The sequence below is a fragment of the Loxodonta africana genome, chromosome 9 (assembly GCF_030014295.1).
Source record: "Loxodonta africana isolate mLoxAfr1 chromosome 9, mLoxAfr1.hap2, whole genome shotgun sequence".
Classification (NCBI taxonomy): domain Eukaryota; kingdom Metazoa; phylum Chordata; class Mammalia; order Proboscidea; family Elephantidae; genus Loxodonta; species Loxodonta africana.
The window spans coordinates 41,026,697-41,047,378 of NC_087350.1; the positions used below are offsets into that span (position 1 = coordinate 41,026,697).

General features: G+C 40.7%; 1 protein-coding gene across 6 annotated transcripts in view; it reads right to left on the bottom strand.

Moving 5' to 3' along the window:
* Positions 1–19,710, bottom strand: part of SMC5 (structural maintenance of chromosomes 5) — a 113,479-nt gene extending 93,769 nt beyond the window's left edge. For 3 of the 6 annotated variants that reach the window (XR_010322970.1, XM_064291230.1, XM_010587531.3), the window contains exons 1-2: positions 19,327–19,709; positions 13,149–13,290 (exon numbers count right to left, since the gene is read on the bottom strand). Coding sequence is in view for 5 of the 6 variants with exons in the window: in XM_064291230.1 (XP_064147300.1) it covers positions 13,149–13,290; positions 19,327–19,628 (444 nt within the window). In the remaining variant the exon portion in view is untranslated. Of the gene's footprint in view, positions 1–13,148; positions 13,291–19,326 lie in introns of all 6 variants that reach the window. The other 3 variants (XM_064291229.1, XM_064291232.1, XM_064291231.1) reach the window with 2 other exon arrangements.
* Between the last annotated feature and the right edge of the window lie 972 nt (positions 19,711–20,682).

Consider the following 20,682-nt stretch of genomic DNA (forward strand, 5'->3'; position numbering starts at 1 on the left):
ACAGCAACGGGATTTTTTATTTTGGGGGGTATATTGGTTTTCTTAAATAGGAAAATTCATGTTTTTCAGCATTATTAAAAAATTCCTAGAGGCAGGGCCAAGATGGCAGAGTAGTCAGACGCTTCCAGTGAACCCTTTTACAACAAAGACCAAAAAAAAACAAGTGAAACAATTGCATTTATGACAAGCTAGAAGCCCTGAACATTAAAGGCAAAGTCAGAAAACTGACTGAGCAGCAGATGAAGGGAGAAACAGTTCAGAAGCGAAGAGGAGTTACCAGATCTTAATCACTGGGAACCCCAAGGCTGCAGTGGGCTGGCGGCAGCATTTGGCAGCGGTTTTCTCAGGGAGAAGCAGCCAGCAACACAGCCTACTCAAACCTCCGGAACTAAAGAAGAACAACGCTCTAGGCAAAAGCTAAGTAGTCGTGTATATTTTACCGCACCCCCAGCCCCCAAGCTGGCTTCACTGGCTGTGGATTTCCCTGAGCCTGAGACAGATCCTGTTGCACACCTTGAGCCATTCTCCCAGCCGTGGAGAAGGAATAAATTCACATCTGGGGAAAAGATAGTCTGCCAGCTCCACTAACCTGGGGAGCATAGGACAAAAGCAGCTCCTGTCCAGGCATAAACGGTCCATAGACTCTGAATACCTTTCCCCCGTGCATGGACCTGTGTGGGCCTACTTCAGGAGAACAGACCCTTGTTGGCAGACTACAACTGTTTTAGCTGTGCTGTGGAGAGTTGGGTGTTTGATGTTTAACACTGCTTTGCCTGTTATACAGGGTCCTCACCTACCCACATCAGGGTTGTAAGGACTGGTGCCTCCACTCAGGTCACCCAGCCACCCATGACAGGCGTCCAAGGATAAGTGATACCTCCCAGTTCTTACAACCAGAAGCACTGGGTATCCAAGGTCTGTCTGCAGAATCCACTCACCTGTGTGCTCTAGGGAACAGGGACATACTTTCCTCACAGACACTCGGGACGGTTGGCAGCTCCCTGTCTTGTTCAGAGCATGACCCCCTGCTGCAATGAGATACCAGTACCTACACCAATCACCTCTGTCCCTCTAAGACTGTAGAACAGAGCCTGTACCACACACTTGATCACCAGCTACCTGGACACCTAAGCTGAATCCATACAAGAAAAATGAATGCACTCCTAGGTTCATTTACATTGTAACAGCTCTAGACATCTGGTGACAGGACATTAGAGCTTCAAAGGAGAAAATAACCAAGGTAGCTCCCTCAAGCAACCTAATTGGACATATCAGGACAAAATATAGCAAGAAGCTTGGATACACTAAGCAAAAATAAACTAATACAATAACTTATAGATGGCACAGAGACAAGAGTCAATATCAAATCATATAAAGAAGCAGACCATGATGGCTTCAACAAGCTCAAAATAAAGTATCAAGGGATTTTCTGGATGAAGGTGCCTTCCTGGAAATACCAGATGCAGAATACAAAGATTAATATACAGAACTCTTCAAGACGTCAGGAAGGAGATAGGCAATACTCAGAACAAGCCAAGGAACACACAGATAAAGCAGTTGAAGAATTTAAAAAAGGTTATTCAAAAACACAATAAAAAATCTAATAAGCTGCAAGAATCCATAGAGAGACAGCAATCAGAAATTCAGAAGATTAACAATAAATTTACAGAATTAGACAACTCAGTACCAAGTCAGAGGAGCAGAATTGAGTAAGTGGAAGAAAAAACCGGTGAGACTGAAGATAAAGCACTTGGTACCAATATATTTGAAGAACAATCAGATGAAAGAATTAAAAAAAAATGAGGAAACCATAAGAATCATGTGGGATTCTATCAGGAGAAATAACCTGCGAGTGATTGGAATACCAGAACAGGGAGGGATAACAGAAAATACAGGCAGAATTGTTGAAGATTTGTTGGCAGAAAACTTCCCTGATATAGTGAAATATGAGGCGGTATCTATCCAAGATGTTCATTGAACTCCACATAAGGTCGATCTTAAAACAAAGTCACCAAGACATAATCAAACTTGCCAAAACCAAAGATAAAGAATTTTAAGAGTAGCTAGGGATAAACGAAAAGTCACCTACAAAGGACAGTCAATAAGAATAAGCTCGTACTACTTAGCAGAAACCATGCCGGCAAGAAGGCAATCGGATGACTTATATAAAGCATTGAAGAAAAAAAACTGCCAGCAAAGAATAATATATGCAGCAAAACTGTCTCTCAAATATGAAGGTGAAATGAAGACATTTCCAGATAAACAGAACTTCAGGAAATTCGTAAAAAGGAAACCAAAACTACAAGAAATACTAAAGAGAGTTCTCTGGTTAGAAAATCAATAATATCAGATATCAACCAAAGACTAGAACACTGGACACAGTAATCAGATGTAAATCCAGATACGGAAATCACAAAAATAAATCAAGATAAAAAAACCTCTCAAAACAGGGAAACACTGATGTCATTATGTAAAAGAAGACAACATTAAAACAATAAAGAGAGACTTAAGAAATGTAGTCACAGACATTTCACATAGAGGAAGACAAGGCGATATAAAGAAATAAAAGTTAGGTTTAAACTTGGAAAAATGGGGTAAATATTAAGGCACCACAAACAAGACTTAACAATTCTACTCTTCAAAATAAAATAAAAAAAAATAATAGAGACTCACCACAAACAAAATCAACTACAATGAATAAGAGGAAAAGGCACTATATAAACTACTCAGCACAAAAAATTAAGTGGGAAAAAGAAACTTTCAAACAATACACAAAAAAAAGACATCAACATGACAGCACTAAACTCATAAAAAAAAAAAAAAAAACTCATACCTATCCATAATTACGCTGAATGTTAATGGACTAAATGCACCAATAAACAGACAGAGAGTGGCAGAATGGATTAAAAAAACACGATCCATCTATCTGCTACCTATAAGAGACACACCTTAGACTTAGAGAAACAGACTAAAACTCAAAGAATGGAAAAAATACATCAACCAAACAACAATCAAAAAAGAGCATGAGTAGCAATATTATTTTCTGACAAAATAGACTTTAAAGTTAAATCCACCACAAAGGATAAGGAAAGACACTATATAATGATTAAAGGGACAATATACCAAGAGGATATAACCATATTAAATATTCCTGTGCCCAATGACAGGGCTGCAAGATACATAAAACAAACTCTATCAGTATTGAAAAGTGAGATAGACAGCTCCACAATATTACTAGGAGACTTCAACACACCACTTTTGATGAAGGACAGTACATCCAGAAAGAAGCTCAATAAAGGCACAGAAGATCTAAATGCCAAAATCAACCAACTTGACCTCATAGACGTACACAGAACACTCCACCCAACAGCAGCCAAGTATACTTTCTTTTCAAACACACATGGAACATTCTCTAGAATAGACCATATATTACGTCATAAAGGAAGCCTTAGCAGAATCCAAAACATCAAAATATTACAAAGCATCTTCTCTGACCACAAGCCCATAAAAGCAGAAACCAATAACAGAAAAAGCAGGGAAAAGAAATTAAACACTTACAAACTGAACAATACCCTGCTCAAAAATGACTGGGTTATAGAAAGACATCAAGGATGGAATAAAGAAATTCATGGAATCCAATGAGAATGAAAACACTTCCTACCAGAACCTTTGGGACACAGCAAAAGCAGTACTGAGAGGTCAATTTCTATCAATAAATACACACATACAAAAAGAAGAAAGGGCCAAAATCAAAGAATTATCCCTACAACTTGAACAAATAGAGAGCGACAAAAGAAACCCTAAGGCACCAGAAGAAAGCAAATAATAAAAATTAGAGCAGAATTAGATGAAATAGAGAACAGAAAAACAATTGAAAGAATTAACAAGACCAAAAGCTGGTACTCTGAAAACAATTAACGAAATTGATAAACCACTGGCCAAACTGACAAAAGAAAATGAGAGGAAGCAAATAACCCGAATAAGAAATGAGATGGGTGATATTACAACAGAGCCAACCGAAATTGAAAGAATCATATCAGATTACTACGAAAAACTGTACTCTGGCAAATTTGAAAACCTAGAAGAAATGGATGAATTCCTAGAAACATTACTACCTAAACTAACACAAACAGAGGTAGAGCAACTAAATAAACCCATTACAAAAGATTGAAAAGGTAATCAAAAAACTCCCGACACAAAAAAGCCCTAGCCCGATGGCTTCACTGCAGAGTTCTACCAAACTTTCAGAGAAGAGTTAAAACCACTACTACTAAAGGTATTTCAGAGTATAGAAAAGGATGGAATACTCCCAAACTCATTCTATGAAGCTAACATATCCCTGATACCAAAACCAGGTAAAGGCACCACAAAAAAAAGAAAATTAAACACCTATATCCCTCATGAACTTAGACGCAAAAATCCTGAACAAATTGAAGCCGATAGAATTCAACAACATATCAAAAAAATAATTCACCACGACCAAGTGGGATTCATACCAGGTATGCGTGGATGGTTCAACATTAGAAAAACAATCAATGTAATCCATCATCTAAATAAAACAAAAGAACCCCATGATCTTATTAACTGATGCAGAAAAGGCATTTGACAAAGTCCAACACGCATTAATGGTAAAAACTCTCAGCAAAATAGGAATAGAAGGAAAATTCTTCAACATAATATACAAAGCTAACAGCTAACATCAACCTAAATGGAGAGACTCTGAAAGCATTCCCCTTGAGATCAGGAACCAAACAAGGATGCCCTTTATTACCAGTCTTATTCAACACTGTGCTGGAGGTCCTAGCCAGAGCAATCAGGCTAGACAAATAAGCGGCATCCAGATTTGTAAGGAAGAAGTAAAAATATCTCCATTTGCAGATGACATGACCTTATACATAGAAAACACCAAAGAATCCTCAAGAAAACTACTGAAACTAATAGGAGCTCGGCAGATTATCAGGATACAAGATAAACATACAAAAATCAGATGGATTCCTCTACACCAACAAAAAGAACATTGAAGAGGAAATCACCAAATCAATGCCATTTACAGTAGCCTCCAAGAAGATAAAATACTTAGGGATAAATCTTACCAGAGACATAAAAGACCTATACAGAGAAATCTACATTACTGCAAGAAACCAAGAGACCTACATAAGTGGGAAAACGTACCTCGCTCGTGGATAGGAAGACTTAACATTGTAAAAATGTCTATTCTACCAAAACCCATCTACAGACACAACACAATTCCGATCCGAATCCCAACATTTTTTAATGAGATGGAGAAACAAATCAGCAACTTCATATGGGAAGGAAAGACGCCCTGGATAAGAAAGTCATTACTGAAAAAGAAGAACAAAGTGGGAGGCCTCACTCTACCTGAATTTAGAACCTATTATACTGCGACAGTATTCAAAACAGCCTGCTGCTGGTACAACAACAGATACATAGATCAATGGAACAGAATAGAGAATTCAGACATAAATTCATCCACATATGAGCAGCTGATATTTGACAAAGGCCCAAAGCCAGTTAAATGGGGAAAAGACAGTCTTTTTAATAAACGGTGCTAGCATAACTGGATATCCATCTGCAAAAAAATGAAACAAGACCCACACTTCACACCATGCACAAAAACGAACTCAAAATGGGTCAAAGAACTAAATATAAAATCTGAAAAGATAAATATCATGGAAGAAAAAATAGGGACGTTAGGAGCCCTAATACATGGCATAAACAGTATAGAAAACATTATAAAGAATGTAGAAGAAAAACTAGATAACTGGGAACTCCTAAAAATCAAACGCCTATGCTCATCCAAAGACTTCACCAAAAGAGTAAAAAGACTACCTACGGACTGGGAAAAAGTTTTTAGCTATGACATTTCTGATCGGTGCCTGATCTCTAAAATCTACATGATACTGCAAAAACTCAACTGCAAAAAGACAAATAACCCAATTAAAAAATGGGCAAAAGATATGAATAGACACTTCACTAAAGAAGACATTCAGGTAGCTAACAGATATATGAGGAAATGTTCACCATCATTAGCCATTAGAGAAATGCAGATCAAAAATACAATGAGATTTCATCTCACTCCAACAAGGCTGGCATTAATCCAAAAACACAAAAGAATAAATGTTGGAAAGGCTGTGGAGAGACTGGAACACTTCTACACTGCTGGTGGGAATGTCAAATGGTACAACCACTTTCGAAATCCATTTGGCGCTTCCTTAAAAAGCTAGAAATAGAACTACCATACGATCCAGCAATCCCACTCCTTGGAATATATCCTAGAGAAATAAGAGCCTTTACACAAACAGATATATGCACGCCCATGTTTACTGCAGCACTGTTTACAATAGCAAAATGATGGAAGCAACCAAGGTACCCATCAACAGATGAATGGATAAATAAATTTGGTATATTCACATAATGGAATACTACACATCGATAAAGAACAGTGAGGAATCTGTGAAACATTTCATAACACGGAGGAACCTGGAAGGCATTATGCTGAGTGAAATTAGTCAGCTGCAAAAGGACAAATATTGTATAAGACCAGTATTATAAGAACTTGAGAAATAGTTTAAACTGAGAAGAAAACATTCTTTTGTGGTTACGAGAGAGGGGAGGGAGGGATGGTGGGAGATGGGCATTCACTAAGTAGATAGTAGATAAAAACTACGTTAGGTGAAGGGAAAGACAGCACACAATACAGGGGAGGTCAGCACAACTGGACTAAACCAAAAGCAAAGAAGTTTCCTGAATAAACTGAATGCTTCGAAGGCCAGCGTAGCAGGGGCAGGGGTCTGGGTACAATGGTTTCAGGTGACACCTAAGTCAATTGGCATAAGAAAATCTATTAAGAAAACATTCTGCATCCCACTTTGAAGAGTGGTATCTGGAGTCTTAAATGCTAGCAAGCAGCCACCCAAGATGCATCAATGGGTCTCGACCCACCTGGATCAAAGGAGAATGAAGAACACCAAGGACACAAGGCGATTACAAACCCAAGACACAGAAAAGGCCACATGAACTAGAGACTACATCATCCTGAGACCAGAAGAACTAGATGGTGCCCGGCTACAAGTGATGACTGCCCTGACAGGGAACACAACAGAGAACCCCTGAGGGAGCAGGAGAGCGGTGGGATGCAGACCCCAAATTCTCATAAGACCAGACTTAATGGTCTGACTGAGACTAGAAGGACCAGTGGTCATGGCCCCCAGACCTTCTGTTGGCCCAGGACAGGAATGATTCCTGAAGCCAACTCTTCAGACATGGATTGGACTGGACAGTGGGTTGGAGAGGGATGCTGGTGAGGAGTGAGCTTCTTGGATCAGGTGGACACTTGAGACTATGTTGGCATCTCCTGCCTGGAGGGGAGATGAGAGGGTGGAGGGGGCTAGAAGCTGGCGAAATGGACACAAAAAGAGAGAGTAGAGGGAGAGAGCGGGCTGTCTCATTAGGGGGAGAGTAATTGGGAGTATGTAGCAACGTGTATATGGGTTTTTGTGTGAGAGGCTGACTTGATTTGTAAACTTTCACTTAAAGCACAATAAAAATTATATATAAAAAAAAAGGATAACCCAATTAAAAAATGGGCAAGGGATATGAGCAGACACTTCACTTAAGAAGACATTCTGGGAGCTAACAGGTACATGAGGAAATACCCATGATCATTAGCCATTAGAGAAATGCAAATCAAAACTACACTGAAATTGCATCTCACTCCAATGAGGCTGGCATTAATCCAAAAAACACAACATAATAAATGCTTGACAGGTTGTGGAGGATCTGGAACACTTATACACTGCTGGTGGATATGTAAAATGATACAACCACTTTGAAAATCGATTTGGCACTTCCTTAAAAAGCTAGAAATAGAACCGCCATACGATCCAGCAATCCCATTCCTTGTAATATATGCTAGAGAAATAAGAGCCTTTACATGAACAGATATATACACACCCATGTTTATTGCAGCACCGTTTACAATAGCAAAAAAATGGAAGCAACCAAGGTGCCCATCAACAGATGAATGGATAAGTAAATTATGGTATATTCATACAATGGAATACTACGCATCGATAAAGGACAATGATCAATCCATAAAACATTTCATAACATGGAGGAATCTGGAAGGCATTATGCTGAGTGAAATTAGTCAGTTGCAATGGGACAAATATTGTATGAGACCACTATTATAAGAATTTGAAAAACAGTTTAAACAGAGAAGAAAATATTCTTTGATGGTTACGAGGGGGGAGGGACGGCAGGAGAGGAGTTTTTACTAATTACATAGTAGATAAGAACTATTTTAGGTGAAGGGAAAGACAACACACAATACAGGACAGGTCAGCACAACTGGACTAAGCCAAAAGCAATGAAGTTTCTTAAATAAATTGACCACTTCCAAGGCCAGAGTAGCAGGGGCGGGGATTTGGGGACCATGGTTTCAGGTGACATCTAAGTCAACTGGCATAATAAAACCTACAAAGAAAACATTCTGCATCCCATTTTGGAGAACAGCGTCTGGGGTCTAAACGCTAGCAAGTGACCATCTAAGATGCATCAATGGGTCTCAACCCACCTGGAGCAAAGGACAATGAAGAATACCAAAGACACAAGGTAATTATGAGCCCAAGAGACAGAAAGGGCCCCATAAACCAGAGACTACATCAGCCTGAAACCAGAAGAACTAAATGGTGCCCAGCTACAACCGAAGACTCCCATGTCAGGGAGCACAACAGAGAACCCCTGAGGGAGCAGGAGAGCAGTGGAATGCAGATGTCAAATTATCATAAAAAGACCAGACTTAATGGTCTGAGACTAGAAGAACCCCAGGGTTCATGGTCTCCAGACCTTCTGTTAGCCCAAAACTAGAACCATTCCCAAAGCCAACTCTTCAGACAGGGGTTGGACTGGACAATGGGATAGAAAATGATACTGGTAAAGAGTGAGCTTCTTGGATCAAGTAGACACATGAAACTATCTGGGCAGCTCCTGACTGGAGAAGAGATGAGAGGGCAGAGGGGGTCAAAAGCTTGCCAAATGGACACGAAAATAGAGAGTGGAGGGAACAGTGTGCTGTCCCATTAGAGGGAGAGCAACTAGGAGTATGTAGCAAGTTTTAGTCCATACAAGTTTTTGTATGAGAGACTGACTTGGTTTGTAAATTTTCACTTAAAGCACAGTAAAAATTAAAAAAAAAAAAAAAAAAAAATTCTAGTCACTCTTTATTCAGATATTACGTCTTCCTTAGTCTCACCATCATCTCCCTTTGAATCTGCCATTAGACGCATACCAGATTATATTCCTTTATGTGTTATGTCTCTTAACCTCAATTTTATAATTTTCTCTTTATATTGCATTTTAAGAAATGTTTTCAGATCTTTTAGTTCAAAAATTCTCTCCTTAAATGTGTCTGGTTTACTGTTCTTCCTGTCCAAGTTTCTCTCTTCAACCAATATATTTTTTGTTTCTTTAAATTCTATTAGAATGTTTTTCACATCTGACAAATCTTTGTCACTTACTTCTTTGTTATACTTGTAGCCTTCTTTTATTTCTTTAAATATACTTACTTTATATTCTCTATGTAATCATTCCAGTATCTACATACTTTGTAAGCCTGATTCTGCAGTCTGTTGTTTTGGTTAGTTCTTATTTTTTCTTCCCCGTTGCAGAGTATTTTATTTCCCAAATTTGCAGATTTTGGTCCACGGAGTTAAACAAATAATTTTAATAATGGCAAACTCCCACTGTTTTTAAATGTCCTTCATTTGGGGGTCAGTCTGTTTCTCTACTAGGAATAGATTCAATTTTGTTTGAAATAAAGTTTAATTGAATATTCATTATTAAATTTTTTGAATGTTCTTTATGTATAGATTTTCACTAAAAATTAGGCAATAAAGTGTAATTTTTAAAATAGGTATAATGCTACATATTTTTTTTAGAAATGTGAACAGTAAATGGGATAATATGTGAATATGGCCTTACTCAGAGTCCAGCAGGTTTTAGGTCCTATATTGATTTTATTATCATTGTTGCTGTTAGTTGCCATCAAATCGATTCCAACTCATGGCGACCCCATGTGTACAGAGTAGAACTGCTCTATACGGTTTTTGGGTTTTTTTTAAATAATTTCTATTGTGTTTTAAATGAAAGTTTACAAATCAAGACAGTCTCTCACATAAAAACTTACATATACCTTACTACATACTCCCAATTAATCTCCCCCCAATGAGACACCCTGCTCCCTCCTTCCAGTCACTCTTATCGTGACTATTTTGCCAGCTTCTAACCCCCCCTACCCTCCCATCTCCCCTCCAGGCAGGAGATGCCAAAATAGTCTCAAGTGTCCACCTGATCCAAGAAGCTCACTCCTCACCAGCATCCCTCTCCAACCCATTGTCCAGTCCAATCCATGTCTGAAGAGTTGGCTTCGGGAACGGTTCCTGTCCTGGGCCAACAGAAGGTTTGGGGACCATGACCACTGGGGTCCTTCTAATCTCAGTCAGACCAGTAAGTCTGGTCTTTTTATGAGAATTTGGGGTCTGCATCCCACCGCTCTCCTGCTCCCTCAGGGGTTCTCTGTTGTGTTCCCTGTCAGGGCAGTCATCACTTGTAGCCGGGCACCATCTAGTTCTTCTGGTCTCAGGATGATGTAGTCTCTGGTTCATGTAACCCTTTCTGTCTCCTGGGCTGATAATTACCTTGTGTCCTTGGTGTTCTTCATTCCCCTTTGATCCAGGTGGGTTGAGACCCATTGATGCATCTTAGATGGCTGCTTGCTAGCGTTTAAGACCCCAGATGCCACTCTTCAAAGTGGGATGAAGAATGTTTTCTTAATAGATTTTATTATGCCAATTGACTTAGATGTCCCTTGAAACCATGGTCCCCAAACTCCTGCACCTGCTTCGCTGACCTTTGAAGCATTCAGTTTATTCAGAAAACTTCGTTGCTTTTGGTTTAGTCCAATTGTGCTGACCTTCCCTGTATTGTGTGCTGTCTTTCCCTTCACCTAAAGTAGTTTTTACCTACTATCTACTTAGTGAATGCCCATCTCCCACCATCCCTCCCTCCCCTCTCTCGTAACCACAAAAGAATGTTTTCTTCTCAGTTTAAACTATTTCTCAAGATCTTGGTTCTTATTTTTGATGATTCATTTCCTCCTGTTTTCTAGTTTTTAGCCATGGATTCATAAATTTCTGGAAACCCTGTGGGAATTCTTTTGAGGACTGGATTGGAGATATGTTCCTTCAGAGGATTTGCATTTGCTTCTGCCAGATGTCTGGAGGTATTACTAACTGGGACCTCTTAAAAGTAAAATTACAATTTAAGATTTTAGTTTACGTTGATTAAGAGTAGGGATACACAGCCAAGTATTTTGTCAATAAGTTGTACACCTATAAAAAGTTACATAATTGATATTTACAACAATGACAAGAAGGAAAAAAAAGGAGTAGTTGCTGAGGCTGCTTATGTACATTCAAAAGCCTCATGGAATTTGGTTTCTTGGTTTGGAGGTTTAGGGTCTTGGTTTTATGGGACATCCCAGTCAAGTGGCCTAATAATGTGTTTAGTGCTTCTGTTCTACCTCCTAGTTTGATGTGTAGTGCCTGGAATCTTAAAATCTTGCAAGCGGCCTAACAAGGCACAATTGGTCTCTATTTGCCTATAACAATAGAGGAAGAAGGGAGAGTCAGGAATAGGAGGAGGAAAAGGAATGTGTGACCAACTGCTTACATGAACAACTGCCACCTTTGCCATGAGACCAGAAGAACTGGATAGTACTTAGCTACCATTACTGAGGAAACCCTGGTGGCATAGTGGTTAAGTGCTACAGCTGCTAACCAAGAGGTCGGCAGTTCAAATCTGCCAGGCGCTCCCTGGAAACCCTATGGGGCAGTTCTACTCTGTCCTATAGGGTCGCTGTGAGTCGGAATCAACTCGATGGCAGTGGGTTTTGGTTTACCATTACTGAACATTTTGATTGAGGATTCCATAGAGGGCAGAAATGCATAACAGAATTCCAAATTCTCACTGACTCCAGACTACCTGGAGCCGTGAAGGTTGGATGAACCCCTGAAACTACTGCCCTGAGATCATCTAAACTTTAAACCAAAAATTCCCCTGAATTCTTCTTAAAACCAAACAATACTTTAGCTTAACTAGTTAAAAAATGTCTACCTAGAGCATTACGCTCTTTTAAGAATTATCTATAAAAGATCAGACTGCAACAATGGGCTCAAACACAGCAACGATTATGGGGATGGCATAAGAGCAGGCAATATTTTGTTCTGTTATACAGAGGGTTGCTATGCTTCGGAACTGACCGGATGGCACCTAACAACAACAACATATGGGATCAAATTGACAACAGTAACTCGAAAGATTAGATAGGAACCTTAGGGTTAATGGGGAAGGAATAACTCAGAAAAGGAGAGTGAGAACGGTTGTACAACTCGAAGAATATAACCAGTCACTGAATTGTACATGCAGGAACTACTGAACTGGTATATGTTCAGCTACATATATTCTCAACAAAAAAAGAACTAAAAAGATCTTAGTTTCAATCATAATATGAATTCTGGCCCCAACATGTTAAAGCTTGTAGTTAAGGATTCTTTTTTTCCCCCACTCCATTCAGAGCCAACAATGAGATAAGTAACCCTCACTGTTCCATTCTGTGCTGTTGTTATTTCAGCTCCACACCGTACTTGCCTTCTAGGTTTTATCTTCCCTGTATCTCCAGCACCCCCAACCTTGCATAACCAATTTAAGTCAGAATTTAAGGAGCCAAGTATGAGCAAATGCCACTAGGAAACAAGCCCAGAGCCTGCTTATCTCTTTAGAGTCACACTATTTTGGTTCTGTCCTTGGAAAACTTCCCTCACCTTTTGACAAGCCCGGCAACGTATTTAAAATGATATATTTTACACCATTTTTAGCATTTCAGGCATTAGATACCTGGATAATTCTGTAGGTATACAGCCTAAAATAATTGTAGAAATAAAAATCTCCTCCCAGCTTTTCTACCTACCTAGCACTACACATTTGCTATACCCAGAGAACTGAGATGATTGATTATTAAAAGCAACTGATGGTTTTGAATTTAACAAGAAAAAGTTATATTAACTTACCTTATCTGCCCGTCCCATGAAAGCAGGTTTGCCTGCTAATCCAAGGCAAATGGCACACACAATGCTGGACTTCCCTGTCCCATTAGCTCCAATAATCATATTCAAGTGGGGTCCAGGAGATACTTCACAGATATCGTATGTCCTGAATTACAAAGAGGTGAAATTACTAAGCAGAGATAAGAAAAGAATTTCTCCTTTACAAAAGCATTATTCTTGCTTTATATCATCATTATCTAAAGACTTCCTTGAATTCCTTTAAAAAAGCCAACTGACCTTGTAAATTTAATGTTATTTATATGCTGTTAATAAACTAGAGAGACAATCTATCAGTGGAAGAAAAAAAAAAAAAAACAATAATACATATCTAAAATAACATCAGTGGGAACATATTTGACATGACTTTTTCAAAAATGTGTCTGTTGAATAAAGCAAAGTTTGATATAATTTATTGCTTTTAATAATCACAATACATAGAATATACCAAAGCTATGGAAACCCTGGTGGCACAGCGGTTAAGTGCTGCGGCTGCTAACCAAAGGGTCTGCAGTTCGAATCCGCCAGGCGCTCCTTGGAAACTCTACGGGGCAGTTCTACTCTGTCCTCTAGGGTGGCTATGAGTCGGAATCGACTCAACAGCACTGGGTTTGGTTTGGGGTTTTTCTTTAATCAAAGCTACTGTGCAAATAACTTTAAACCAAATTTTAATGTTAGAGAAGCCATGAATTATCTTAAATCTGCAGATTTTACATAAATATTTCTCTTGAATTAAAATGCTTAATGGCAACTTCCCGTAGCTTAATATGTGAAACAATCCAAGCAATATTTTTATTCTAATTCAAAAACCGAAGATATACATCAGATCAAAGTTTGATTTTATGCTTAACTAAAAAATACGTAACATTCATGACTGACCAGATAACTGACCAAAGGATGTGTTGCTAATCCACGTTCAAATAAATTTTACCCCAACAGGAGGAAACAAGAATGCATCACCAGCACTTCTGTAACATTCCCTCATGCCAGAAAGCTGCGTGCTCCCGTACTCTACCTGCAACAGTTAGCATCTCCCCTTTTTAGTCGCCGGGGATGTTACGGCAAAATGTAGGCCAACTATGACTCAGATATTCTCTGAAGTGAATACCCTGAATACCCTGAAGTAAAACCCATAAAGAATGTTCCATTCCCAGAGAATCTAAGTTAGCTCTCGGATAGCTGTCAACTAATTCCCAAAGAATAAATGCTTAATCTGCTACTATCCTGCCAAGTATATATATACACATCATTTAACCAAGTACACCTCAATTTGACATTCAAAGAAATTAATCATTTTAAAGTTCTAGGTGGTAATAAAAATAAATACTGGTGGTAAAGGAAAAGTATTTTCTGAAGGTTTTCCAAGCCCATACCTCTTAATTCATACTACACAGCAACTTTTTAGATGCTCTGCTCTGTTGCCTACCACCTGGGTCTTAAAAAAATCTTATGTGACCAATAACTGACCGACTGAGGCATTCGTTTTAAAAAGGTTTCTTCCCACATATTCCACAACAACTTTGTACAGTAGATTTTGACCACAAAAATGCTCTGAACGAAAATGGGAAAAAGGATTTGCATGATTTTTCTGCCTTGGTAAACAGATTCAAGAATTTTTAAGTTAAATTTCATGTTCATAAATGGTTAAAATTAGTTTGGACACTTCAAACATCTGGAAACTTACCTTACACAGAACTTCTTAATTCCAATACACAAAGCCCCTTTCTTTAAATACTTGAATTTCCAGCTGTGAAATCTTTACATAAATGTCTTACTTAAAAAAGAGATCTAACTGGTATTGAAGACAACAGGAAAAAGCATGGGAATTTCTGGCCTATTAATATACACACAGATATTACAAACTGGGAGAGCTACCAAAAACAAACAAAGCCTCTGCATCTTTTTGTGAGTTCTCTTTTCTCTGTCCAACCCCTAAAAGAGCTTTCGTCAAAGGTCCAATCTCTTCTCACCCTCTATGCTTTGCCTGCTATCTCCCGTATTCTATATGGCTTCAGATACTATCTACATGCTCAGATGACCTATTTAAGCAATTATCTACTCAATAACTCTATCTGGATATCTCAAAACAGTCATCTCAAACTTAACATGTCCAACACTTACCATCTTTCCAATCCAAAACTACTCATGTGATCTCTCAGTGAATGTACTGTCATTCATGACATTCCCCAAATCAGAAACCTAAACCAAAAAAAACAACCCAAACCCATCGTTGTGTAGTTGATTTCGACTCATAGTGACCCTATAGTGACCCTACAGGACAGAGTAGAACTGCCCCATAGGGTTTCCAGGGAGCAGCTGATGGATTCGTACTGTTGACCTTTTTGGTCAGCAGCCAAGCACTTAACCACTGTGCCACCAGGGTTCCAGAATCAGAAACCCAGGCCTTAGTTTTACACCATCTTTGATTTCCTTTGCCTCTGCTTACCCTCTGCTCCCATCATTGAATCAATCGATAAGTCATGCTGGTGATCCTCCTAATTAGCTCTTGAATTCACCCGTCTCTCCATCCCTATTGCCACTACCGGGCCCTCATTATCTCTTATCTGAATAGCTGCAAAAGACTTCTTTAGTCCTGTCTAGCTCCTCTCTCCCCTAATCTAATCTCTTTAATTCACAATTTAGCCCTAGCCTCATCTTTCTCTGGTTGGCACAGTGGTTAAGAGCTCAGCTGCTAACCAAAAGGTTGGCAGTTCGAATCCACCAGCTGCTCCTTGGAAACCTTATGTGGCAGTTCTACTCTGCCCTATAGGGTCTCTATGAGTTGGAATCAACTCAAAGGCAACATTTTTTTTTCCCCCTGTCTTTTTCTTCTTTCTACCCCCTTTCTCATTCTCTACTCAGATCTCTAAATTCTGGACACAGGTAGTCCCCAACTTAACAACATATTCAAGTTATGATGAATCACATGATGGTCCTTTTTTTGGTATATTTTATCCTAATATGTACTACATACAATGTTGCAGTGTGTAATTCGCGGATGTTATCATTCTTAGGTGTTCACTCACAGATGTTTATATGTAATGTTTCCAATCCCCCAAAACACAGATCAGACTTAAAACGCTACTAATACAAAAAAAAAAAAAAAAACCCCCATTGACGTCAAGTTGATTCTGACTCATAGTGACCCTATACAAGGCAATAATAGTGAAAACAAAAACGAGGTATTCGACTTATGTCAGAAGTGACTTAAAACGGAGTCATCAGAGTGAAACCACATCACAAGTTGGGGACTACCTGTATAATGAACTTCTTTGAGTTTCTTGACCAACTTACACTTTTTCCTTTCTCCAAGCCTTTGCATGTGCTATTTTTTTCTGCCTAGAAACATCTACTCCCAACCCCACTGGACTTGGTTCTCTCACAGGAATCCTTCCCTGACTCTGCTTTCTTCTTGGTCATTTTGGTTTTCTAAGCCTACCTACCTCTCCTACTCCTCTTCTAAAACTCAAAGTCTTCCCATTGTTAAAATCGACAAAAACTTCACCTGGTTCTGCACTTTCCAGCTGACTTCTTTTCTCTCTCCTCTTTACATCCAATCTTTACTTCCTCATCCCTTGTTCATTCTTCTATGGCCTACAAAGTTTTCTGCTTCCACTAATTCATCAAAGATCAAGCATCCCCTTTTTTTTTTTTTTAATTTTTTTATTGTGCTTTAAGTGAAAGTTTAAAGTTTACAAATCAAGTCAGTCTCTCACACAAAAATTTATACACATCTTGCCATGTACTCCTAGCTGCTCTCCCCCTAATGAAACGGTATATTCCTCCTCTCCACTCTGTATTCCCTGTGTCCATTCAGCCAGCTACTGTCCCCCTCTGCCTTCTCATCTCCCTCCAGGCAGGAGCTCCCCATAGTCTCATGTGTCTACTTGAGCCCAGAAGCTCAGTCCTCACCAGTATCATGTTCTGTCTTATAATCCAGTCCAACCCCTGTCTGAAGAATTGGCTTTGGGAATGGTTCCAGTCTTGGGCTAACAGAAGGTCTGGGGGCCGTGACCTCTGGGGTCCTTCTAGTCTCAGTCAGACCATTAAGACTGGAAAAATCAAACATTTCTTAGTTGCAATATTCAGTGGGCTCTTTTCAGTCCTGTTATCTGACTTCATCGTACCAGAGAATATTTTTCAAACACTTTTTTTCCTTGGCTTCTGTGATAATATTCTCCCCCCATTCTCCTCTTCTGTCCCTGAACAGCTCCTTCTCGGTCTATGAGTTCCTCTCCTACTCACCCTTTAATGTCGGCATTTATCAAGGGCTCTGTACCTGGCCTTCTATTCCTACTTATATTTTCTTTTGAGGAATCTCAACAATTCCTGTAACTTCAATAATCGCCTGTATACCTGATTCTAAAATCTCTTACCTATTCAGAACTTTCTCCTAAGCCCCAGACCCTTATATATATATAACTCAATATCTGAAATGTTCCACAGGAAACTTCAAGTCACAGGATTCAAGAGGCATTTATTATTACTCTCCCCAAACTGCTCCCTCTTCTGAATAGTAGCACTATCTGATCAATTAACCAAGTAACAGACTTGGGAAAAATGCAGCACTCCTTTCTTCTCCTCAGGTCTCACAATTAATCTGTAGCCAGATCCTATCTAATCTTTTTTCTTTCTAATTCTATACCTCGTTACTACCCCTGTGTTCAAACCCCATCATCTCTTGCTTCCTTATTACAAAATCTCCTTATTAACCTCCAATCTTGCACCCTTTCTGCATCATCCCCCACATTGCTTCCACAGTAACACAAACCACATGTCAGTCCCCACTTAAAACTCAGCCTGTTTGCCTACAGGATCAAGCTGGGATTCTGCAGCATAGTAAACACGTAAGCCCTCAATGGTTACGTACCTTTCCATATCACCTCTGCCCACATATTCATTTACATCCTATGTTCTAGCCATACTGAAATACTGGAAGTTTTCTAAATATACCAAACTGTTCAGGCAGCTCTTCCCATCTGCAATGCTCTTCTCCTTCTTTGTTGATTGCGGGAAGAAAGCCTCCCATCTTTCAAGATTTTCAGAACCCTCTTTATAAAGCTCTTTCTCACACTTGTGGGCAAAATGAACCACTTCTTTTGTGCCCCCAGGACATCTACAGAATCGACCTCATTGATTAATTTATCTTTCCTGGTCTAAATGCAAAGAGCAATTCAGCTACTTATTAGTTGTGTAAATCTGGGCAAATTAACCTCTCTGTGCTTATCTCATCAATGGAAATATACAGAGAATTGTTAGGCGAAAAGAAAGAGAGAACATATTGTAAATGAAGCACCTAGTTCTGTACCTGGCACATGGTAGGTGCTTGAAAAATGGCGGTATTGTTATCACAATTCTGTTCCCCCTACTCCACTCTGAGGAAGCTTAAGAAGCACAACAAAAAAATCAACAACAACAAAAAACAGACATTGAACAAATGAACTGTATGTAAGATGCTAAACAAATACATGGCATGTTTATTAAAACATACTTACTAAAATCTAAAATGATTACTAGTTGACAGAAGGGAGAGAAAATGAACCAGGGAAGAACGCTGGATTTGGAGAAATCAAGGGTCTGTTGAGAGGAACAACCATTGAGAGTGAGATTTAATTTTATTGTACATTTCAACCCCCATCCAGGACAACCTGTGCCATCTTATCTACTCCTCTGTCCACCCGGCAAAAGCCTACTCTTTAGGAACCTGCCATAGCATCACTGCTACTCGGATTAAAGTGCTGCCTCCTGAGTTCCCCGGGCCCACAGTTTTGTGAATTATAAATTATATCCCCTATGGTCCGTAACTCCCAGCAGGCTGACACCTAGTCCCTCGTACGTCCACTGCCTGCCACATGACGCCTTCAAAAAACGTTGACAGAATGCATAAAAAGAACACAATACACAACACACACATCTACCACACAACAAACACGTCGATCTCCACCGCCTACGTAAAAAGCCTCACGGTAACATCGGACCTTCGGGGCGAATTCACCGCCAGACCCACAACCCAGCACACATTCCGTCCCCGCACCGGCCGTCACAACGCACACACCCCGACGTGTACACACGCACGCAGCTGGCGCCCCCCGGCCTGGGGACCCACTCGCCTCCTCCGCCGCGGCACGGCCTCGGGGCCACTCACAGGAAGTTCTCCATCGCGATGCGGACGATGGAGCCTTCCACTAAAGGCCCGGACGACTGCAGCCGTGGCGGCGGCAGCGGCGTTGGCGGCGGCATCAGCAGCGGCGTTGGCGGCGACAGCAGCAGCGGCGTTGGCGGCGGCAGCAGCGGCGGCGTTGGCGGCGACAGCAGCGGCGTTGGCGGCAGCGTTGACTGGACAGAAGTCTTTCTCTTGCTCGGGACCTCCGATGAACGATCTCTCGGAAGAACTCTCTTGGAGACCTGGGGGCTTGGGGTCAACGTCTTTCTGCTCGGAGTCGCCATCCTGGCTCCCTCTCGGTCCCCCAGCCGCTTCCGTTCCCCTCGACCTGCAGCCCCGCCGCCCGGGCCCCCGGCTCCCGCGCGAACTGCCCGGCGCGCGACAGAGCCCGCGAGCCCGCCCGGCGCCTGCGCACTTCCGGCCCGCCGGCGTCCGGTGTCCCGCCCAGCCGCGCCCGGCCGGACCGAGGAGGCCTGGTTGGCCGAGTAGCAGGCGGGATGTGGGGGAGGGGCACGTTAGTCTCTGCACATTCCTGCATTTTTCCAGAGTTTTTGTTTTTTTTTTTTAACTCAGGAAAAGGCCTATTGCTTTTAGTATTTTAAAAAAACATTTCAGCGCTCCGAAGAACCGGATGCGCTTCCCGACCCTCCGTCACGTGCAGCGGGAGGGAATGGAGGGGCGGTTGCGGTGGCGCCCGGGGCGCGGGGTCGTCCGAGGCGAGGGACCTCCGACCCGGCTTGCTGGGACTCTGCCCGAGTGCGCCGGGTCACACCGGTCTCAGTCTTGTCGTCTTCTTGTTCCATTCCCCTTTGTTTCAAAAGAGTTACCCCGTCTCAAAAAATGAAAATCGAAAGATTCTGTATTTCTCTCATGGAGTGTCGTGTTAGGTGCCCTCGCTCTCAAAATTATGGAAAAGAGTACACTGCACAGATTTATCTTCATTGACTCTCCACCCCCTCTCTCCTTAATTCCGCGGTAAGATTTCCTCCCCCAAGGTTTCTGGAAATCCGGTAGCTGGAATGCACAGGGTTCATTGAAAGGGTAATTCTTCTCAACAACCTTATTGTCATTTACCTAGTTAACCACCCCCCTCATTAAAGATGGGCACTCAGGCCTAGGTAGATCTTTAGTCACCCAACTAACATAATGTCTCATCTACATGAAGCTGAGTGCTATGAAGGAAATGAAACCATGAGTGTGATGGGAGAGGCACGGATGGCCCGTCAGGGGAAGTGATGGCAGAGCGAGCACTGAAGGACAAGAAAGAGCCAGATGTGTGAAGACCTGAGAAAAGAGCATTCCAGTCAAAGAACACAGAAAGAGCAAAGGTTCTGAGGT